The following is a 24,570-nucleotide window of genomic DNA, read 5'->3' on the forward strand; positions in this document are numbered from 1 at the left end:
AGCAGTAGTAAAATCAATTAATACGTGCGTTTTTTCAGCATAGTTTTTGATTCTTTAGCTGCAGTAAATCTGTAGATAGATAAATTCTACTACTAAAAGAAATTAAATAAGGCAGTTAGCAATAAAGAAATACTTAGCCAATATACTACTTTGTGTATTAAATTAAACCTTAATGGAATATAATAAATTGCCAACTTCTATAATGTTATTCAGTTTTAGGAGATACTAGCTCTGCAAACAGCTTATACTCACAAGTATTGTCTTGCCTATTTTACTTATGATTAAAGATCACTGTTAAAGTTTTGAGATAAAACCTTAAAATACTCACACACGGACATATTTTATTTATTTATTTTTAATTCCAGTGTTAACATTTTTGTTTCTTGATGGAGGTGATAGTTTTGTATTAGTGAACTAAAATATATTTAAATTTTTTCTGTTGACGTATGACTAGAAGAAAGGATTGAAATGCTGTAGTTCATCAGGTGCCTCTCTTTAGTAAATAAACTGCAGTGAAAGTACACAAATTTTCAGGTCTCTTCTGAACTTTTGAGGCCAGAGATGTGTGAAGTACCTACTAGGCAAGGGAAAGACATTATTCAGCAGGTTCTTGCCACCTGCAGAGGCTAGCATTGGTCTACAACTTTGATTTTAATAAAAGTTTTGAGCAGTGAAAGAGCAGACTTCATCTGTGTTGAGCAGAGACCAAAATGCTTGTATGTGTCGGAATCCTTCCCAGGTCATCCTGTGCCAGCCCAGAGCCTGCCTGTTGTCCCTTCTGCTGAAGGGAAAAACAGCACAAGCTTCTGCAGTCTGTGAAAAGAAGTAAGTTGTCGGTGTTTGTTAAGCATCCAGCTTGAAGCAAACGTGGAGTCCTCTTGCTCTTTGACGAAAAACGCCAAGCTGCTGAGCACAGCATTGGGAGGTGCAGCGGAGCACACAGCCCTTTCCAGAACGTCAAGATGCTCTGGCCTCTTGGTGCCGGACTAGTCACGGGTATTAACTGAGCGTCGTTCGACCTCCTGTGATCGGTCCTGGCCTGTCCAACGTGCACTCTCTTCCAACCGATTGTAGGCTTCAGACTTTCATTCCAAGGTAAAATTTCAAATTCCCATGACCTAGGCAACTGCAGTGGTTCCTGCTTCCTCTTGGTCTGGTTGGCAGCGGTGAGAGCAACAGCAGACTGGTCAGAGGAAGGTTAACGAGCAGAAGTGGAATGGGAACCATCAGAGCTGTTTGATGAGCCTCTGTGCAGTTTCATGAGCAATCTTTGGCTGTAACATGCCACTAAAACCTACATACCTTTCTCTTTTAAATACGTAACGGATAACTGCATTCCTCATTGAGGTTAGTTTGGAAATTTCCATCTCTTACGATGTAGTATTTTTCACTTTTATATTTTTACAGCACTTGTAGAAGCCTAAGATACTGATCTGTACCTGAGACCACTGGAAAAATACAGTCAGCTCGTACGGGAGATGGAATTCCCTAAGATCCATAATTTAATCCTATCTTTATTTCACACCCTCTAACTGATGTGGAGCCACTCCGAGTTCTGCAGCACACCTGTGTGAATGGTGTAGGTGTTCTGCTGCAGGAGTTTTGCAATCTGCTTATTGACCAGGTAGCTTCACAGGTAAGGGCAGCAAACCATGTAAGTACCTGATAAATAAATGTTACTTGATATACAGTACATCAATAACAAAGACATGGATTTAGTCTGTTAGTTGTCTAATAATCACCATAATTATATTACCGATACTTTCGACCAGTATTAGATTATTAAATTGGAATTTTAGCTGTATAAATTAGTATAGTTTATACAGTATAGTATAAATACTGTGTTTAGGGATGAAACACATTTCTCATCTAGTGAAGGAGAAATATTCTTCGGAAGCCACGTAACCTTTTCAGGTCATTTTGTTGCTCCTTATCCCCTTCCTGTTGGTATAAGTTTACTGTGTCTTTTCTTTTGGCATTTCTTGGTAGGTATTTCCTTTCGTGAATTGCAAAATGCTGGTCAGAGCTACACGAATGAAGAAAACAGGGGGTTTGCAAACCAGCTGTGAACGAGCCACCTTGATGCATTTTCTGTCACCAGTAAGCTTTCCCCATGCTTCTACCGAAACCCACTGTTTTGGGGGGAGTATGACAACGTAAATGTTGGCAAGCAAAGCTGTTCTGTAGGATTCACTGTTCTAGAGGCGGTCCTGTTGGTCAAGAAACAGGAGAATTCCCTTTGAAGCCAGCTTGTTGGACTCTCTACATGGTCATCAGGCTCCTGCCCTAGGAGCCCTGCTGGAGGGGACAGGTGTCACCTGTCACCAGGGCCACCTGAGCCGGCAGCGAGCGCAGAGACCCCGTTCCCTTCTGCAAGAAACAGCTGATGGGTCACGCTGGCCAAGTCGGAGGAGGCTCGGCAGGGCTTGTCGCTGGACACAAGTCCCCTGAGAGCACCTGCGGGAGTGAACCCGCTTCCTCTGTTACAGGCTTACAGCAGTGTTGAAGTGGTGAGTGGGTATAGGGTACTTCACTTTTTCATATGGGTTGTTTGTTTGTTTTTTTCAGGGGGGGGAAAAATGCTGTGAACATCTGTGCGCTGGAGGAATCCTCTCTGGCAGGATGGGAACTGGATGCTTAGATCTGTGCTTAGGTTTCCCTATATTTGTGCTTAGAAGTGCTTAGATTTGCTTTGGAAGGGAAGCTGATCTGCAGAAATCATTGTTTCCCGTGTCCCACAGCACTATGCTATCAGGTCTCTGTTTATTTTTACTTTCTCAAACGTCTGTTATATATGGCAAGGCCCCATTTGGCGCTTCTTCGACTTTGCACCATCTCCTTCCTTCTATGTTTAACCTGGACATTAATAGCAGGCTAACATAAAATTTTCATTGAAAATGATCTGAATGCCTGGCAAATTAGTGCTGTCCCTTAGGCAACTACTGATGAGTGACAGAGCCTGTGCATTCTGATCTCAGCCCAAACCAGCAGGTTTTGAAGCGATGCCAAAAGGTTTGGATGGAGCCATATAAAATGCTTAGTTTGTAAGGTGGGGAGGAAGAGAGGGCAAGAAGTACTTAGGAGGGGTGGCAGTGGGAAGCTAAAAGAATATGGGGAGGGGGCATGGAAGTGGCAAATAAAATGAAAACTATGACCAGGAAATTTTCTTTATTTCCACCCACCCACCCTGCCAACCCTACTTGCATTAGGTTAATTAAAGACATTAACATCATGTGTCTGATGTGAATCTGCAATAAATTTAAGTTATACCAGTTTTGGATAAACTGATGAAGCAAGAAGAGCAAAAAAACCAACCTATAGTCCTGTCCTCATCACTGCTGCCCCCACCCCATCTCACTACATGCAGTGTTATCCGTGGATCCTGGTTGTCTCTTTCATGTTATTCATGTGTCTGTCCAGAATTAGGTACACATGTGATCTAGGTTTTATTCTGGGTTTGGGGGAAGCCCTCTTCCACTAATTTACTAAATGAAAAGAGCTAGGGGGACTTGTGTTGCCACTTGTGAACATGCTGGCACAACATATGCTACGTGAGAATTAGTACCCAAAGGCTACGGAGGTGTTATGGCAAACAGGGGAATAAATTTCAAATATGACTTTTATTGGGGGGTGGGGGGGAAGTCCCTTTACTTTGTTATTTCCTGAAACATTCACTGCACAAAAGAAGGTACATAAGGGCAGTCTAGCTGGAAAGATTTGTTGAACAGGTTGAATGTATTTTGGAATCATCTCAGAAGTATTATGAGATAACTGACAAACTAGAATAGTTAGAGATAATAATTTTAAAAGATAATATATATTATTTTTGGTGTTCATATATAAAGTAGGAATATGACTGATGTCACAACTGCATTTTAAAAAGTTACTTAGAATTTTTTTCTTCTGCTGTGCATTTATTTACATTCTAGTCTAAGTTGTGTCTTGCAGCAGAAAATCTTTTCAAAGGAGTAACTGGAGTAGCATTGGAGCACGCGGAAATAGCTAAAACGACATTAAAAAAAGCTTTAAGGATTCATTCTTTGGTCACAGAAATAAACTGAAGAGTTACTTCATCTGTGGCAAGGAATTTAAACCACGGAATTTCAGGTCCGAGATGTGGGTTTCCAGATTCGGTGTGTTCCTCAACCACGTAGTGAAGACTGAGGTATTACTTGTCATTTGTGTTGCTGGATAAACGCAGCATCTGAGGAATACGGGCTGTTCTCGGCTATACAGACAGCAAGACTCAGGTTTCTACTATCCAGCGTGTGAAATTACAGTGCATAAGAAGAGTTAGGAGTGTTGAATAGGGTGCAAATATTGCATGGTGTGCAAGGAGTAGACTAGTATTAGCAGTAAGAAAAACACTAAGTCCATCCCTCTCCAGCGTTTTTAAAGTTGCTTGAGTAAAGTGCTACTCTTCGTGTGCAGCCCACGGCAAGGACTTTCTCCTGAGCATGGCACCTGCCTCCGTTTTTTTCTAAGAACTGAGGAGGAGTCATCTGTTCATAGCTAGAAAGAATTCAGTGTTTTAAGCTAGTCCTTGGGTGAGCCAGAATGCTCTTCACCTCGCCTTTTAAATCTGTGCCAACAGGCAAGGGAAGATGAAAACCTGAGGTCAGGAAAGGGTTGTGGAATATTTTTCTACACAGGGTAATTGAGTCAGATGGGAACAGTCGTAGCTTCTTGTTCCTGTTCCTAGGGCCTTTTTTTTATGGCTCCTGAGCCTGGAAGCAGTTGCAGTAGGAGTCTGGACTGGCTGCAGATTAGGATGCCCTTCTGAGAGGTGGGGGATTCACTCTTGGGATCTCAGCGGGAAAACGATGTACTTAGTTCTGCAGCGATGTAGCTAGTGTGCCGCTCCAAACCACCCCTTTAAAATACTACCAGAGAGTAGAGAAGTCCAGTCTTACAGAGCCTGATGGTGCCTACCAGAGCCATCTCTGGAAGGGTTTGGGGTGCATGCCTTTTGGCTGTCCGTGGGCAGGCAGATGGGGGCGTCAGGCTGGCGGCTGCTGTAGGTGCTTGGGAGCAGCACCCCGTGCCCCGGTCCTGCAGGCGCGGCTGCCCGAGCCCATCAGAGGCATCACATACAGCTATGGCGCATGAGCGAACTCCTGCTGACCGTCTCGGTTGAGGTGGGCCCACCGAGAGCCCTGCCTCGCGCAAGCAGGCCCCTTTGGGATGAGGGGGCAGCTGAGCAAAGCCCTTGTAGATCGTGGGACTGAGCCAAGGGTCTGCAGTCCGCCAGGAGCCTGCTGGGGAACCCACCACTGCTTTGCTCCTAAAAGAACGGGTGTTGTATATTTCTAAACGCACAATAAACCACTTATTTTCATCCCTTTGGGGCATAAAACAATTACTTTAAGTGAAATCAGAGACCACATTCATTTGGCACATGTTGCAGAGGAGGTTAAAGTAGGTTCAATTTTACTCCTCTGAGAAAGATTTGGGCTTAATTTTCATAGCAGCGTTTTGTGTTATGATAATGAATCGTGTTTATGCACAAAAGTACATGTTTCGTAGGGCTTGCTCTTTTTTATCTTGGCCTTTTCTTAACTTAATCTGATAAAATCAAAATGAAGCTCGATTTGTGTGTTCTATGGGACAATCGTTTCCACTTGTATTTTAATCCTGTAAGTGACTCAACCAGGATAAAGCCTTGCTGGAATTACTTGTTGCTTCTCCACTTTTTTTCATATCAGTTATTTAAGATGGCACAGGTTCTAACTTCGTGTTCTGCCAGACTAGAAGAGAGACGGTCAAATGAGGCAAAAAACATCTCAAACATTAGGTTCATTCCTGGGTTTTGTAGAGGCATACTATTAATTAATTTTTATTCATTTGATCTAAGAAATTTTCATTAACATGTTGGAATTTCAAAAGCTGAAAAAGCTGGAGTTTGGTGGAATCAAGGGGAAAATTTTAAGCAAGCAGGTCTGCAGAATGAATGAAGAGTTTCTGGAAAGCTGTGAAGTTTTCAGAAAGGGCATGAGCCTTCAGACTACAGTAACATGGTAATATTGCACCCTGCCCATAGGCATTTGTGCTGCGATTTCCTCGTTTATTTAAAAGTATCTGTGAACTTGGAGGTTGTGAAACTGCGAATTTTATAGTGCTAAATGAAACTAGGCATGGGACAGGCTTCAGGCACAGCTGGGTTCAGTGTCTACCACTTCATTCTCTTAAGAAAATATTTCTGTATTTCTGGATGCTTTCCTTATGATCCTTATGACTGAATTACTTAGAAGTGCTGCATGTGGAGAAGCATTCAGATGGCTCTCGCCAAAGAATTTGAGTGAATAAAATAAACAATTTACATAAAGTGAAACAAAATTCCCCACCAACTTTGCCCAAAATTAAAAAAAAAAAAGTTAAGTATTGACATACAATGTACAGACCTGAGAGTCAGCTCTGTGAGCTTTTTTTCATGAGTGTTGGGATGTAATTTATATACAGTTCTGATGTAAATAATAAATCAGTTGATTCTACTTGAAAGATAGAGAAGGATTTTAAAATGTTGGTATAGCAATGTCCGAATGACCGAAATCTTAGAAGTTGTTACTATTAAAATAATATATATTAATAACAATGTAACTATTAGTAGAATATAGAAATATACTGTTCTGTTAGATGTGGTAGGAAATATATTCTCTATGTGTGCACACTGATTTTTCTTGCAAATATGTGGCTTAATCTAGGTGGTTAAAAACCCAGTTGTAAACTGGATTTGAACTAAATGAATAGCAGAGTTTTAATTCATGCAGAAGCCTTGCAAAGTTCTTAATGTCTGTGGGGTAAATTCCTGGTACTGCTTTAAAATCCATTGCAAAGCTTCCCATGTCTTAAGGTCAGGACTCTGTATGCTGTGCTTCTAAACTTCATCGCTCCTGATAAATTCCCTTACGATTCACACTAAATTCCTGTTACACAAAGCTACAAGAAAGAAGAAAGCCGCGGAACGAAATAAGTGGCAGCAGAAACCTATTGCTGCTTTTTTTTTTTTCCTTTTCTAGCCCCCCCCCCCCCCCCCCCCCCCCCAATGAGGCAACAGGATGCTCTGAAACATCCTTTTCTGCAGGAGCTGTAGTTTCAAGACACCCCTTCTCAGATCTGTATGTATTTTGCCTGCTTTTGCCTTTACCTCTGTGGAGGATTCCCTGCATGCTTGGTGTGTAAATGTTGGTGAAACACTTGAATAAATTCGAGTTTTAAGCCTCTCGGTAGAGTACAGCAATTATCATATTTGGCCAGAGGTAGATAAGGAAGATGGTTTGAGCTGTTCCATTTTTGAAGCAGAGTCCTTCTGTAGTGATTTGACTGACTCGGGACAAAAAGCAATAGTTACAGCATGCTTCTGAATGATCATTCTGTCTTGTAAGTTTGTTGACTTTCCAGCTTCTTGCTAAGTGAAGCACCATCAATGAGTATTAGTTTTCAAGTCTGAGCCACTCTTCCTTATGTATGCAGGCTTGGTGTTGACAGAAGTACAAGTGGAATACCATGGAATACCAAGCACCAGTTACACTGTGCTGTTTTTGCTGTCATCACTAGAAAACTTTTTTTTTCTTTTTTTATCCCAGGTTCTTCAGAAACTATTTACCTTTGGGTTTGACAATACTAATCAGGAGCTTTATCAAAAAACAGCTGTCATCTTATAGCTGATTTGCGTGTCAGAAGCTTCAAGGTCCATGCTCTTCTACGTATGATATCTGGATAGCGTCCACATATTTTCTAGAACAAATTGTACGTGCTTCTGGGTAGGTAATGTGTAGTATGTGTTTGATTGATATGTGGCTGGAATTGCCTGAAATCCAGAACAGAGCAGTAGTCTGGATTGTGGCATGGATGGGGGGTCTGACATCAAAGAGGACTGGAGGATGCTTAGCTTTCAGGGCAGGAATGTGGGCTTCTCAGACTGATCGTCTTAAATGGATTCTTGATGTGTTAAGTATATATGTTTTTAAACACATATCACACCCAGTCACAGAACTGAACCTGAATTTCTTTATTTGCTATGGAGACGTGCATGTAGTTTGCCCTGTTACGTGCTGTGGGTATCTGTGGGTTTGTGCAGTGTGCTTAAAAAAACCAACCCCAAACAAACAAACCCCAAGTTAGATGAGGGGAGACATGTCTTAAATAAACAAGTTAATTCGATATGCCTTCCTAAAGGTGCTGGGTTTTATTTAAATGTTTACCTTGACTATTGGTACTTCTATTTATTTATTTTTCAAGTGGCTTGCAACAGAAGAGAGGTGCCGCCAAGTTGTAAAGAAAAAAATATTTTCTCAGAGATGATGAATGTTTAACATATCTAAAAAAGGAGCAAATGTAGTTTTATGTGTGTGTGTGAGTGTTTGTGTTGCTAACAGGACAAAGCAGGAGGTGCTGGAGCTCTCCCTTTAGAGCCTGTGTGAACTTGCATTAATATGCACCTGTACTTTCTGCTCCGGTATTATTTTTCCAAAAGTCCTCATCTATGAATGTGGTTAATTACCTTCAGTATTAAGAAAGTACAGCTGTGCTATTGAAAACGACTGTTGTTCTGTTGCCTAATGCACGTGGCAGCTGCAGATTCTTAAGATAATCTAATTAAATGTAACAGTGAGAGTCAAAAGACATTGTTTACTTAGTGAGCTGACTTCAAGTATTTGAGTAGCTGAAGTTTGATGCTTGTAATATCCTACTTAATGATAATATGTAGAGATAATTTGGGCTTGTAAAAACTTGTTGAGAAGTTCTTTGTTTAGCAGGAGGGTTAACAGGATGAAACAGCGTAAAAGTAAGGAGTAATGTTACCTGGCATAGTTGGTTATCCCTCTTTATCAAGCTTCCCAAACAGAGGTGTCACATGTGTATTAGTCTTGCACTGGTACACACGCATGTAGAACTTACACTGTTATTTAAAAATGATCTGTATTGCTAAGCAGATGCTTCAGTTGTTAACTCAGTTTCTGTAAAAAACCTGAAAGCATCACTGTTAGATAGCATTGATCGTTGCTCATCAGTTAAAATAGTACTGAAAAATCTCAGAAGTTTGTTCAGTGACAGAGGTGAGACATAAGTTGAGCGCAGCTATATGCTGCCCATCAGCTTTTCTTCCCATTGGGAAGACTTACTTTTTTTTTTTTTTTTTTTTTTTGTAACATTACAGGAGTTTGAAGATGATTATACTGAATGTAAAGCCAAAGCTCTGGATCCTGACAGACATCTTGCCTCAGTTCTTTGTTAGGATTTCATGGTCGTTTGGGTTTAGAATCCATGTTGATGTCAGTACCCATACACATGAAACTGTTCTTCATTTATTATTAGAATTTTGTACATTGCTTAAAATATCCTTTATATCTCTAGGTAAGCTACTTGTGAATTGAATGCCTCGGAGCACTGACTAACATATTTCAGCTGCAGAATCAAACAGGTCTTGGAATCTATTCTTGTTTTCATGAGGATCTGAATACAGATTCTTTCCAGAAGTTAGCCCATAGCTATGGCCAGGTCTAAAATGTAATTCAGATGGATTCCCCGCTCACTACCATTTGGCATTTGCACTTCACCGCACGAGGCATGGAGAATGTCGTGGATGGCAGATATGTCCAGGCTCTCCTTCCAGTGTAGCACATAGTTAACCTGGGTAGCTGGAACATGTTTCTGCAGTAGTATGTATTATTCTTAAGCAGGAATAATTAATTTTTAATTAAATTAATTTTAAATTATTTGCTTAATTTAATTATATACAATATAAAATGATACAATAAATATTATGAATATTTTATATTATAAATACATATAATAAATAGTTTAAAAATAAAATTTAAAATAAAATTTAAAATAGTTAAAAATTTAGAAAGACAGGGAACAACTAATTAGAAACAGTTCTTTAAAATACAATTTAGGAGCTGTCATAAATAGAACCTGAATAAGTGATGTCACGTTATTAAGAAAGAGTTAAGTATATAAGATGTTCAAATGGGTGGTTGTCCTGAAAGGCACAAGGTGAAATCTCACATTTTAATTACCCTTGATGAGGCCTCCAATGGAGTATTGTGCCCAGGTACAAGTGTTACACTTGGGGAAAGAGGATCTGTTGATGGTCATTGAGGCTGAAGAAGAAAAGACAGAGGACAGGCATTAAAGTACATTAAATATTTCTACATACAGGAAGGAAATAGTCTGTTCTCTACATCCAGAACAGAATTAACTTAAAGTGCCGAAGGTTCAAGCCTGATGACTGGGAAAACCACTTTATGCCAAGCGTAATGAATTACCGAAATAGCTTGCTAGGGGTGGTGACAGGCTCTTTGATACTGAAAAATCTTTCAGGAAGGCTAGAAATACATCTCTTGGAAATGGCATAGGTATAGCAGACCTCTTTGTGGGGCAGGAAGATGGACTAATTACTCCTGAAGTGCCTTTTACACATACGTTTCTATGACATTGTATACATCGCACTCAAACCGTGTAAAAGGATTGCAAATTGGTTGTAGTAGGTGTGAGGCAGTAATGATTAATACTGAACTACAAAGCCTGAGTAAATTAATTATCCATAGGTTGTCACTTTTGGCATTGTTAGCTGTTAAGTGAGTTTCTTGCATTTAGTGCTGGTGTTTACCCTGTTCCTTTACGAACTTATTTTCTCGCTGAGTTCAGATAATACAGTATTAAATCTACTCTTTCAAAAGGCAGATAACTTGTCTTTAGACATAGCAATGAGAATGGAAGGTGACATCCTCACAGAAGTTGCCTACTTGCCCCTTGTTTGGTAATTTTTTTACAGCAGTAGGCATTCTTTTTCACCCAGAAAACATTTACTTACAATTAAGAGTTTGAAATTGTGTGAGATGCTGCAGGAAGGGGCTAGTGACTTATGACAGAGGATATAGCTGGAAAAGGGGAGAAAACACACAGGTTAGAAAAATGCAGGGCAGGATTTAGAAATTTAGGTTTAGAGTGTGGGGTATGTGCCTGGATCTAGAAATCCTAGTTCCATACTATCTAGGATCTAAGGTAACCTGTTACTCTTCAGCATTCTAGAATTCATCTGTTTAGTACAATTTAAGAACATATTTGGAAATCTGTGGTCTATCAGCACATGGCACATACCTTATATACATACATTATAGCTTGGTACAGTTCCAATACTTCTACTTCAGAAGCATTTTTGATGAGGTTTCAAGTTGAGAGTATTACAGAAAGTAACCTACTCTTACTTTGCTGTTTGTTTCCCCCCCCCCCTTTTTTAAAAAAATATTTCCTTTTAAAAATTTTAATGATCTTCGGAAGCTTTCAAAAAAACCCTGTTGTCATGCAGATATTTAGCCCAAATTACAATATTTTATTGGAAATGTTTGATGAAGAACTGGATAATTTAAGACATACACATGATGAACACATTAAAAAGGTATTGCACAATGCAAAAGTAAAAGATTATTTTCTTGTTGGTTCATAATGGCTTAATTTCTGTTTTAATAAGCAGGTGGAAGAAGGGAATGAAATAATTAACAAAACTATGCCAGTTACTTCAGGAAGCCTTAAATGGTCTGGAGAGTGGAAGGAATGAATACAGGCATTTTGGTCCTACTCACCTGGCTCACCTGTGAGCGTTCACACAGTCAGTGCTTTAGTGGAAAGCTAAGAGCCTTTAAATAAGGCGTTGCTAATCACTGAGCAAGTGTGTGATCTGCATAATGTGGTCTCTTACTCAAAGTAAATATAAGAATCCGTGTTTTGCATGTGTACAGTTCAAATTTTATGGTATAGTCTGGAAAATTCCTGTTTCTGCATTGAAATGCACTCAGCAGGACTCTCGGAATTGCTTTTTAATAACTGTGAGAGGTTTGCTTGATGGTTGTTTGGGTGAGTCAGTGACTAGCAAACCCAGGAGTTTCTCTGCTTCCGATCAACACTAACATATCCCACATAAACAGTGGTGGTGGTCTATGGTGACAGCACTTTCAGAGATACTTATGGAGGACCTGGACATCCAAGTTATTTAAAAATTGTGCTTCATCTCTCTTTCCTTTCCTAATCCTTCAGAAAATGTGTTTTAGGTGGCAGCACAAAGGACGGAAAGCTACAGTAGGTGTCTTAGGCATACCTGAATTAAATTATTGAGTAATAACAATTCCAACTGTGGACCACTGACATAGCTAGTAATGTGCAAGGGGACACACACACATATGCTCCTGTTTTCCCGGAATTTTAATTGTTCCCAGTGTTCTCACTTCTTTTATGCATCTTTTCCCTCTAGTTCAATTTGGTAAATCAATGGATAGCTTAAAAACGGCCAGCATCCACAGACCTTCATCTAAAAATGACTGATGTGGGAAGCTACAATTTTTCGCCAGAATTTGTTCGTGAATTGCTATAATCAACAGGAGAAAACTGCTTAGGTGTGGTTTTTAACTTGCAGAGTCTTAGAAAGTCCAGAAGCTCCTTTTATTTCTCAGAAATATGTAGACGTGTTGAAATTCCATGACCAATATGTAGATTGGACCTGCTGTGAATGGAAAGTGCAGGTGGACGAAGTCTGTCAGTTTAATTTAGACCAACCTCTAATGAAGCGTAATCCCAAAAATAACCTTCTGAGTGTGAGTTTTGATCCTAAGGTATGTATGTATAATTGTAACTAAATCTGTATCTGATGTTTCTCTTTGACTCCATATTCATAAGATGACAGTAATATTCTAGGGTATGAGTAAATCTTAAATCTTGCTTATCTTGTTGTCTTTGTTCTTACTTTAAATGGTAGAGAAGTTTATTACAGTAGTAAGTGGTTTCCCCAGAGACGCACGGAGGAATATAATAATGACAATTAGCTCTTTCCCTGTAAAATGCAGCGGTTAAGTTATCAAACTTCAAAAAAAGCCCTTAGATCCCTACCCTTAGATTGTTGAATACTAATTTAAAGATGTCTCCTGTATGCTTTCTTATACTCCAGTCATCAAAAAGGTATTCTAATGCCTTCGTGTCTGAGATTTAAATGCAAAGTAAACAAAAAGTCATTGTGTTGAGGCTTCTGCAAGGATAAATGTAAGATAAACTGTTTCTTTCCTTCTTGTAACTAGTGGCTTTTTGGAGAGAGGTGAAACGTGTCTAGTTGTTGAGCCGACCCAGCATTGCAGATTCTGCTGTAGCTGTACGTGACAAAAGGAACAATTCTGCAAATGTTCGTGGTGGTGGGATGTGTTAGCAAAGTGTGGTTTCTTTTTTTTTTTTTTTTTTTTTTTTTCTTCCTCCGGTCCCTTGCAACTTGTGTGCGTATGTGTGAGCATGTGCATGGCTCTAAGTGTCCTGTTGCTGAAAGGAAATACTGCATCTTTGTCTAACAGAATCCTGCCCACGTTTTACCCTTCAGCTTGCCGTGCTGGCTGCAGCTGAGCACGAGATCCCTGGGGGCACTGCCAGTCTGGAGCTTCCAGGCTGTGGGTCCAGTTGCCCTCCTGTAGCTTACCTTCTGTCCAGCAGCCTCTTCTGTCCTGAGAGACTGAAGGTCCGCATGCTTTCCCTTTCACAGTGTATAGACCTCCCTCAAATAGCTGTTCTGCCCAGTAATGGGCCATCATGTGTGGGACATTGCAGGGATTTCATCCTTTGTGTGTCTTTCTCGTGAACGATGTATCAGAAGCCTTGAAATCGTCACTCAGCTGTAGAGCAGGCTAATGCGGGCTACTCTACAGGTAGAATATTCTCTGGTTGAAAAGCAGCTGCGAACTATCGATGACCAGCTAAGAGAAGCAGAGGAAACGTGCGTGTGGCAGGTGACAGCCCACTGAGACCACATCAAACAAGTGAAAATGTCAGTGTGTGATTTGGAGCAGGGTGTTCAGCAACCGAAGGAAAATGTTAGTCAATCCGGGGAATTACGAGCGCTCGGATGGAACATGCCCTCTTTTTCAGGAAAGGTAAGAAAGAAGTTCTGTTATAGCTGGATGATGAAGGAGAAAGACTTGCTAAGATACAGAAAATGCTGCAAGAAGATAGCTACCAGCTCCATCATCTTGTTGAGGCCACAGCCAAGTGAGCTGTATTTGATGTGGTGATACGTGTGTTAAATATTTGACTATTAATGCTTAGTCATTTGTGGTTTTGTTCAATTATTTGCATTATTGCACAAACCACATAAAAGTTCTTGAAGACTGATGTTTGAAGACAAATAGCAAGAAGGGAGAATACTTTTGGGCAGCATTTGAGAGCAACGTTAGTGCTTTTGAAAATTGGTAGATGGGGAATGAATGGCAAGCTGCAGTCATGATAGCGCTGCTGTCTCATTTTTGTAACTCTGAGCTGTGTTGTTCCTGTGATCCCCATAGGTAAATTTCTGCAGCTGGAGAAATTGTGCAGAAACACTTTCTTGCATTAGATATATTGTGAAATAATTTTAATTTGAAATGTGAATATTCCATCCTTTTATATATACATATAATTAAAAATATGCAACAGATAACTTTACAGTTTGTTTATGAATGCTGAATCAAATTATGATATCCTTAGTTTTGAACTGCTGCATTACATGACTACAAGTGATATGCCATACAGTGACAAAGAACTTGAATAAGGTGTGAATGCAGGAGCAGGGGGGTTTTTTGTCTTTTTGCCCCAGTTTTGCTAATTTTTTGAGGAACCTGCTTCTGTGACTACTGCAGCAAATTTCTGTGTCTGTTATCAATATTAATGGTAGTGTTACTCTCTGGAGTACCTTTTAGGTCAGTTTCAGTTCTAATTTTATTTGTAATACTGCCTTTATTTATACTATTTATATTTATTTAAAAAGATCAGAATAAAGGTCTCTTTAATGTTTAATTAAATATAACAAGGGTTGGTACTGCAATGCAGAACAAACATGCAGAAGTGTCTTACAAAATGTGATGCTGTATTGTACGACAGTTTTATGCCAACCTGTAGTCTTGTCAGTGCAGGGCTGCCTTCACCTTTGCACTGAGTTTAGGTAGTGTAAATGCAATTCGAAGGAGTTTCAGGAGTCTCCTACACTGACCAAGGTACGGTCCAGGAGCACACCTGATACAAGAAATATTAGAGAGCATTGGTTTATGATGTACATCAATTATATAAAGTAATACTGAAACAAGGAGGTGTATTGAATGAAGATACACTTTAACACAGCCCTATATTATTGTACTTTTCAATTGTTTTTTTCTTTATTTGCTTGTTTAGGGAGATTTAAAGCTCTTCAAATAAGATTTCTCTGCCTCGGAAGATTTATATAGAATATGTTGATGACATTGCGGTCAATGTTATATTTAACACCATAATGCATTCTTTAGACTTCTTTTTGGAGAACATAGAAGATAGTTTGAAGCCAGCTCCACTTTTCCAAGCATAAATGAACCTTAATAGTCCAGAGATTGAATTTGAACCTTCTCTGGATAAAGAGGCTGGTGATGGCTTTTATAACCTAGTAGATGAACACCTGGGTGATGTTTTCCAAATGTCTGCCCAGGTGAAAAAGACAGCAGCACACCTGGGATCAGAACAGTACCAGGTGTGTCTGTAAACAATGAATCCAATTAATCCTACCATGCAAGAAGTTTATTTTTAGTTGCAAACTCATTTAATAGCATCAGTCTTCAAATCCTGAGCCTCACCTGTTCTCTCAGTTATGCGGTTTATAGAGGCACAGTCCCGTTAACTTCTAACGGGAGTTAGACGTGCTTCCACCCACTTCTGCACCCGTGAGCAGCAGAATGAAGTTGTCCGTTTTCCACAGAGCTCATTGAAATGAGCTGAATATTCATCTCTCGGTTCCTGCGCTGTAAGCTTCCACCTTGGGTGGCGTGTTGAACTCTGTAAATCTGCACGTAGTGGAAACTTGACCTCTTGGACGAGTAAGGGATTCTCCACTGAACTGCTGGGCAGAATTATATATTGGCCATGAAAGTTGTTATTTGGAGTTGAGTAACTTGCAAAGGGTGTGTATACAGTTTGGTTTTGTGTTCATATAACGAAATGTTAAACCTGAAATTAGAAGAGCTGCATGAATTGTAGTTTTTATTGTTAATAGATCTCTGGGGAAAAGGGATGGAATTCCGGTCTTTCATCTGCATATAAATTTAAGCAATTGATACTACTGTCTCACGTACTGAAATAAGAAAACTTTTGGTTTGATGCCTAGAATGATACGGACAACATGTCTGATTTCTGACAGATCAACCAAGAGATTATGGAGAGTGTGGCAAATGTTACCGACGACACCCTGGAGTACAGAAGATCACTTGCTAGCCCTGTGCATCTCTGGCTGGAGGGGCTGGTCTGACTTTATGAAGGAATTCCTTCCTATGGTCATGGTTTAGCATCCACAAAGATGCCCCTTACTGGTGAATTTTCTCAACAGCCTCCCACTATGGAACTGTTTAAAGAGCAGGCAAGAAAGCAACTAGTCCTAGTAATTGGCTATTTAGTGTGTGTGTGAAATTTGAGGAGTAGATATATCTATTTCTCTCCTGTTCTAGGTTGACATCTATGAAAACATGTATGTTCAGATAAGCAGCTTTGAAGGCTCAAATGTTTTTGATAGTTGGTTTAAAGCAGATATGAAGCCTTTCAAAATGAGATTGCTAAGCATTAAGAATGGAGCTGGATGTTTAAGGAGTATCTCCTGCAATTTGTCATTGTTTGTTAAAATGGAGGGTGTGTGTGCATGTTTACGTGCACTAAAGATATAAATGTAAGCTTGGGGTGTTTTTACATGTAATAATTCAATGAGCTGGGTTTGCAGCTTTTTAAATCTTTATTTTCTTAGTGGTGTTTTGTTTTCCAGATCTTTTACTTGCTTATCCTGTTGGGATAATTCTCAGTAGTAGCACTTGCCACCTCTGAAAATCAGGACCAGAGCATCTTAAAATAATGTAGTAAAACTGTATTTGTTTTCTCTTATAAATAACATTCTTATTCGCTACAGAAAGGAATATTTGTCATCCTACCTCTCTCTCTTTGGTAGTCTAACTGACTTACAAGAATGTATAAAAGTGACAGATGCCGCGCTCAAAGGAGAGGTGACCAAGGGAGGTTATTGTGTTCTGGTAGAAATCATGGGGCACCTCTTCGCTGTGCAGGTGAGGCAGACAACTGCCGATGAACTCTTTGAACCTTTAAAAGAGATGGTTGCACTGTTAGAAACCTAAGGAAACCTAATTTGGATGTAAGATGCCAGGCAACGTTTAAGCTCCATTAGGGGTACCGTATCAAAAGAAATATTTCATGTTTACACATGTGTATATAGTCCTAAAATAGCAGTATTTGATCTCAGCGATGTAAAATAATTCCATTCTCCGTGTTCCTTCTCAACTGCCAGCAATAAAACCAGGTAGCTTATGTCCTTTAAAAGATTTGTTTTACGCAAATGATGGAAAATCAGTTCAAAAGAGCTGTTACGTTTTGTTCTGATGAGGTCCGTAGTGAGTTTTTGCTATTTTATTTTTTTAATTAATGATCAAGCCACATTCACATTCATAAGCCTCCTCCCAGAAGCAGAGCCATACAGAAACTCCAGTAAGCGTACTTCCTACGCTGCTCTGCCTTCCTTAATGCAGTTAGCAGTAGTCTGGGGCTGCGTCCCAGCCTGGGTGCAAAAGCTGGGATCTGATGCCTGCTGGGTGATGCTGTCTTTCAGACATCCTCAGCTGTTTGTTTCTGTAAGTATTCTGCCTGCACCCATATCCCAGTTACAATTCTTTTGGGTGGCAAGTGAAATTTGGGCGGATTATCTGAAGTAAGCAAAACTGGGTTTTAAAAAGCCCCGCGGCTGCGGTGGTTCCTGCTGACACTAGAAGAGCTTGTGAAGCTGTGGCTTTGAGATCAGCGTTTGCGTACGAGACACCTTTATTTGGCCTGGTTTGGGAGATGTGCTACACTGTAAATAGCATTAAATATAACTGGGTAGAGGTTCAACTAACGTTTTTCATCAGATAAGCTAATCAGTCAAAACGAAAACTTCTCATCAGTTTCAGTGAGGTTTCCAGTCTGCAGTAGGATTTCTATTTCTGTGTCAATCTTGTCCAAACCAGACTGAGGTGATGACTAGGAAAATAAATGTAGGATTTCTGACATGGGCCTTAAACTAGTCTTCTAATGGCTCTGAAGCAACTTGGGCTTGGGCTTCTCTTTCTTGTACTTTTGACACAGACAAAAAACCTGTCAGGGCATTTTTTTCATCATGACGGAATGTTGTTGGGGTTTTTTTTGGTTGTTTTTTTTTTCCACATGGCTCACTGAAGGGTTTTACTAGAGATCTTGGAGAGGTTTGTAGAATGAGAAAGCTATTTCCAGGTCAGCTTTATATATTTGAAATGTGTTAAAGCAGCAGGGGTGGAGCTGCCTGTTTGACTGCGTGGAAGATCCCCAGCATATTTTTGAATGAATTTTTATGTCATTATACATAAAATAACTGAGTCCATTAAGTTCAAGTAGTTTGATTACCAATGATCCATGCAAGTAATTATTTTAAAGTTGACAAAAATTCTAGTAAAATCTGTGACGTAGAGTATAGCTTGTGGTTAAAGAGATCCGACACTTGAATTTGTTTTTTATAGACAGGTTTTGAGGTGTCTTCACTCTTTAACACACAAATTTTGCTGATACATTTCTGCCGCATCTGACATTTTTTCTTTCAAGATAATGCTACTCTGTTAACTTAAGAATTGCCTGAAAAACGGAATGCTGTTACAGAAGAGAGCTGTGTCAGTAAAGCACAAATAACTCCTCTTCAGGCATCTGATGTTGCAGTTATCAAAAGAAAATTCACTTTACTTGATGTGTGTTGAATTCTGGGATCAGACTTTTTTTTTTTTTAATCTGCTTTTTTAATGAGAATACAGTAGTGACAGGTGTGTTTCATCGGGGAAGCAGATGGAATTCAGAGAAAGATTTAAAATGGAAGCTCCCTTTCAGTGTGGTGCAGAAAATGCATACGCTTGTTTTGATAAGGTAATAGGGAATCTCAGAAAAACATACATACTTCTAAATATTCCAGTACTGTATCTAATGATATTTCAGTGTACTTACTAAAATATTTGTGGTTTGTGGCTTGGGGTTTTTTGGGGGTTGTTTGTGGGTTTTTGTTTTGCTTTCTTTTGTATTTTTGGCAAATCTGGATTTCTCCTGTTTCTCTTCCAATGTTACGTATGCTTACTGATAAAATAACAAAAATCAGAGTACTTGCTCATATTCTTTGTTCTTGTTCTTTTTTTAAAAAGTCAGCATAATATGCTCTTGAATACAGTAGTCTAAAGTGGACTATTTAGTGGATCTTTTTAAAATGTCACAATGGGACTTTGTTAAGATTTATACAACTTTAAAGTAAGGAAAAGTGGTTTAATAAGTTAAGGGATTTATTGCAAAAGTATAATTTAACTGTTTTCTATGCAACTTTTCTTTTTATGGTTCAAATATAGAGTCCTTTGTATGCCTTTTGGGTGCTTTCAGAGACAATGCAAATGCAGGGTTTTAACTTCTTTGCATTAATTGCTCTCAGCTGTGTTTACATTGAATCATATACCCAGACTCTATAGATTTCACTGCCAGGTTTAGGTAAGCTCAATACACCCTGTAACTGTACTTTGAGTCCTCTTTTCTTCTTCAAGGCAAATCAAGAGCTTGAGATGCTGGAAAAAGAAATGTTACTGATGCAGGAATCTGCAAAACTACTTGAAGTAGCTGTTCCAGATTCAAGCAAATGAAACAATGTCAAAAAGAAGTGCAGTTGCTAAAGAAATGTTGGGTATTAGTGTTTATATTAATGTAAGATTTTTTTTTATATAAAAAAGTAATTATGAAGTTAGAATAAGTTTTGAATGTTATACTTTTAAGTTGATCCTGGAAGTGTTAGACTTTTGATTTAGAAAAAAGAACTTTAAAATACTGAAGATTTTTATATTCCTTTTGGTGTTGAAAATACAGTTGCTATGTTTTAGGATACCTGGAGCAAAAACATCTCTGTTCTCAAGTTAACCGGTTTCAAGATAATCCCAAAGCAAAACAACCTCTGTAGTTTCATTTTGAGCTTTTTAAATACCAATAGCTTGCTTGAATAGTTAAAATCATTGAATAAAAATTCAGAAAGCTGGAAAATTCCACTGCAGAACTGAAGACTCTACATTAGAAAGCTGTAGAAGTCTAGAAGCCAGAGTCCAGAAAAGTCCGTGTAGAGACCTGTATGGGAAATCAGCCTTGTACCGTTCTGTTTCCCTCAAACAGTTGTTTTTCATCAGCAAGGACAGAAATGTATATACTAGATTTTCTTTCCATAATTTTGTGTGTAGCATTTGTATGGCGAGGAGGGGGTGCGGGGCAGTTCTCCCACATCTCCCAGGTGTACCTGTATGTCCTCAGTAGATACAGGTGTGTGTTCGATAGTGCAAGAAAGGTATGTATGCACACCTATCAGATACTAAAGTATGAAACTGTTTAAAAGCTTGGCTTTTGGGTTGAATTTTGAGAAGCTGGATAATTTCGTGTGCTTTCTAGGGAGTGGTGGTGTAGGGTTGGAAAAGAATGGGGTCCAGGAGCTGTTGCTGTGCGAGGGGCTTTCCCCTGCAACCATTGATCTGTCATGTAGCAGAAACTTGTCTTTGCCAAATGTTATTGACGCTTTTATCTGTAGTTTTATCTGTAGTTTTAGAGCAGCATTGGTGGTTGGACTGAAATCCAGCGGAGGCAGATTAATGAGGAACAGATGGATCTGCAGCTCAGAGGGTTTGCCAAGGCAGGTTCCATAGCTGTCTCTTTCTGCAATTTATCTGTCTTGGTGCCACCCCTTCCTCACTCTTCCCACCCACTTTGATGTTTCAGTGGATTTGTTACTCATCTCCAAACTGAATGTTCTGGAACGTGTTTTGTTTTGGGGGGTTTTCCTTTAAAACTTTATTTTCCTGGGTAAGTTTCCAGTCCCTGCGGAGGTACATGGTAAAACCGTGCTGTCGCTTCTCTGAATTGAGGCAGTTTGTGACAGAATAAAGAGGGTGGGGATTTATGACAGGTCCCACCAGATGAAAGCCATTATTTTTAGAGACAGGTGGAATCTGCAGAGGTTTGTCTGCTCTGCTCTTGGGCATAGCTCCAGAGTGCTGGGAATTGCAGCAAAGGTGCTCATTTTTAAAGGGAAGGAACTTTCTTTCCTTGAAGCATTTGCAATGTTTTGTTGACGGTATCCCTGCGGAAGATGGTTCCAATGGGACAAGGGACGTATGAAGCAAAAATGGTAATAAAGCCCCCAGACTATTTGCAGGACGCTAGAGGAATAGCTGTGGTTCACAGGTCGTATAGCAAGGGAGTATGGAAGGAAGGAAATCTTGAACCTAATGGGTATCAAGTTTCTTCTTGTTCAGGAATAAATAAGTTTAATTGCATGTGCAATCAGTAGTGCTTTAAGAGAAGAATCAGACTTTACAGCAGGTGTCTTGGCTTAAATTGCTTCAAAGTTCCAGGCTCCACCTGGTCAATTCTCATACTAAGTGTGGTCACGCTGTGATAGGGGTGGCAAAAGCAAGGGGAGGGTTGAGATAGCCGCATGCTCATTACTGTGCGTCATGCGCTGTGGTACACGTGCCAGGTCCTGGAAGGGAGAGCATGCTGATCGCTGTCCGCGAGCTGATCGCTTGTGTCATGTTCATCACGCTCTGGTGGGTGTGAGTCTCCGTTACCCCTCTGAGCGGTGGTTTTGAGTGTATGAATTTTATGGGTACTTTTATCTGCAGTGAAATAATAAGAAAAATAGATTTAAATCATCAGAGCATCTGGCACTGATCCAACCGGAGTCATAAAATCACTGTGTAAATGCAGTGTTAACACAGTTCCATTACTTTGAGTGACATACTGGAAAGTACATTTCCAGAGCCTTTGCTTTGTCTGCCACATAAACAAATGACCACAATAACGTCTTCCCTAGTCTTGTGCTATCCACTGCTGTCCCACGCATCTGCACGTGAAGCAGGGAAGCAGAGCTTTCTGACAAACTATCCACATTGTTCTTAAAGTTATCAAGGTGGCCGTTAATGGGAAGTAATTATTGCGATTATTTTAATCCTGTTCCTTCGGAAGCATGGTCTTTGGATAAAAAAAGTCTCTTCCTGCGATGTACGTAGAGGGTTGGGGTGAAAGGTGAAGAATCTGATGTCATTGTGGAGAGCAATATTGAAGCTGCAAAAACACACACTGGTCCCAGGTTGTGAATGGGACAGGAGTAAGTGTTCAGCCAGGGACCTTGGCGACGGTTTTTCATGCTCTGCAGATAGATGCAGCAGTGCTGTCAGGCGTGTGGTAGAGCCACAGCTGCCAGCTATTCAACGTGTAAGGGAAGCACAGATTTAAGTTTCAGACAGAGCCGTCTCATGGGTTGAGAACTGAATTTTTAGTCTCTGCTCAGACAAAAGGACCGATTCTCTGAAGGAGACCTGGCTTGCTATGTTAGAGGGCTCTTCTGTGCCTGGCTGTCTCCCTGCTGAGCCTGGAAACAGCACTAAGCTTGAAAGATTCCCTGCCTGGTTTGGGACAGGGGAATACTTCCCAGTAATAATTTCCATTAAATATTTATAAGTAAACTGAGCAAAGTGACTGGAAACTTTCCTGGAGAGCAAAAGAGATTGTTTCTTAATAGTGAACAGAAGAAATGATGGGCAGAGGGAAATGGAAGGTAAGAAGAAAGGCCACCTGAAACATTAGCATGCTAGTACATTTTTTAAGAGTTAATGCATAGGGACACTGTTGACCTGACAGTAGATGGAAGGAAAAACAAAAAAAAAAAACAAACAAAAAAACAAAAAAAAAAGGGAGGTGCCAAAAGGGGTAGAGATTTATATGCTTTACTCAACTGTCAATCATATAGCTGGAAAAAGAAAGAAGTTTGTATGAATAATAAAATAAAAAGTAATTTCAATTTCTCAAAAAGAATCCCAGTGGTTTCTGAGATATGACAGACCAGTTGTTGATTTTCAAAATTTGAATAAAAACTTTCTTAACCATTTTGAAAAAAAATATTGAAGTTCAATTACAAATAATTTTTTAAATGAAGAAAACTGGAAAGCTGAAATAAAAACACAGAAGTGAGTGAGCATAACAGCATGTTTATTTTCCAATATACCAAGCAATTTTACATGCAGTTTTAATAAAAGCATGTTTTATGTTATTTTTAATGAAAAAGGCTCCTAAACAGGCCTAGCACAAAAATTTTGAGTTTTTAAACAAAAATTGAAAAAAATGGTCGACTGTCACCTTCTCAAAGCCTTGATCAAAATTTTAAGGTTTTGATTTTAAATAATATATTACAAAGCAGTAACAAAATATGGCAAATACTCCCACCCCTCCCCAGGATTTCTAGTGTGCAAATATTGTGTCTGTAGTTTACATCAACTTTGATGGCAGCAGTGCAAATAAACTTGTCTTTTAGTGTTATGGTACACAATATGTCACAGTACAAGAGAAAAAAACCCCAAAACAATAACAGCATCAAGAAGTATTTCATCTAGGCTGACTAAATTCAGTTTGGGTGCAACTCTGAAGGCATATCCAGTATCTAGAGTGCATATGACTTACTCTGTTGGTTTTTACTTGGATTTCATTTGAACACTTTGTTTATATGCTTATGTCTGATTTTTCTTATTCGTTTACTTATTTTTCTCTCTACCGTCCCTTTGCCTTATAGGTCAGGCTGTTGGTAGCAGAAAGTTCTGCCTTGACAGACCTTCTGGGACTCCCGCTTCATAAGGCAGATGAAGTCCAAAGTATAGTTGAAAATCCTGTCAAAGAGCTGGGTACTGAGAAGGCGAGAGGTGCCCATTTTTTCCTTCTGTTTTTTCAGAATGGTATGTAACAAATTATTTGTTTGATTTAGTTTTGTTTCAGGAAATTAACAATAGAAGTGAATATTTTCACGTGACTTAACCTAGGGAGCAAAATTCAGAGCCTAGTGAAACTAACTTCTTGTCTGTGGTGTAGTTTACCATCTAAAGCGTGCATTAGATATTAGATATAATTTAATTAAAATTCTCAACTCAAAATATGAAATGTAATATATACAGACGGATGTAATTACTACTACTCCTGTTCCCAGATTTTGCCAGAAATCAGCCAAACACATGAGCTGCCATGGAATTTTCATATGAAGAGTGTCACAGGAACAAAGCTCCTTTAATAAAATTCAGATTAAGAGCTGCTTGAAACTTTAGATAACAACCAAGTAAGGACTTAATTCATGAAAATACTATTAGTATACCAATATTATTCACTCCCTTGATACACTTGGTTATTAAAACTTTTTTCCTGAGTCTTGTTGTGTAGTTGTGTTTTCTCCAGGTGTTAGTCCTGAAAAATTATAGGTATGCTATGTAACTACATATATTCTAAAAAAATATCCTGTCTCCATGTAGGAGTTAAACAAAATTACAGCTTTCTAAGCTTATATTTTCTTACATTTAAAAAAAAAAAATAATTAATAATATGCTGTCCATTTGCAGTGTTTAAGGATGCCTTCTGTTATGATATACAATAATAACAAGTTACAGGAGAATTTGTTAAACTCTTACTAGCTCTCCCTCCTCTGTTTGATAAATTCTTTTAGTG

The 24,570-nt window shown here is 39.2% G+C and overlaps 1 protein-coding gene across 1 annotated transcript in view; it reads left to right on the forward strand.

The window, feature by feature from the left end:
- Positions 1-15,343: 15,343 nt before the first annotated feature.
- Positions 15,344-24,570, forward strand: part of DNAH11 (dynein axonemal heavy chain 11) — a 135,066-nt gene continuing 125,839 nt past the window's right edge. The window contains 5 exon segments of the mRNA XM_055803629.1: positions 15,344-15,502; positions 16,470-16,489; positions 16,919-17,072; positions 23,654-23,762; positions 24,153-24,188. Coding sequence (XP_055659604.1) covers positions 15,344-15,502; positions 16,470-16,489; positions 16,919-17,072; positions 23,654-23,762; positions 24,153-24,188 — 478 coding nt within the window.

Source organism: Falco peregrinus, chromosome 5 (genome assembly GCF_023634155.1).
Source record: "Falco peregrinus isolate bFalPer1 chromosome 5, bFalPer1.pri, whole genome shotgun sequence".
Classification (NCBI taxonomy): domain Eukaryota; kingdom Metazoa; phylum Chordata; class Aves; order Falconiformes; family Falconidae; genus Falco; species Falco peregrinus.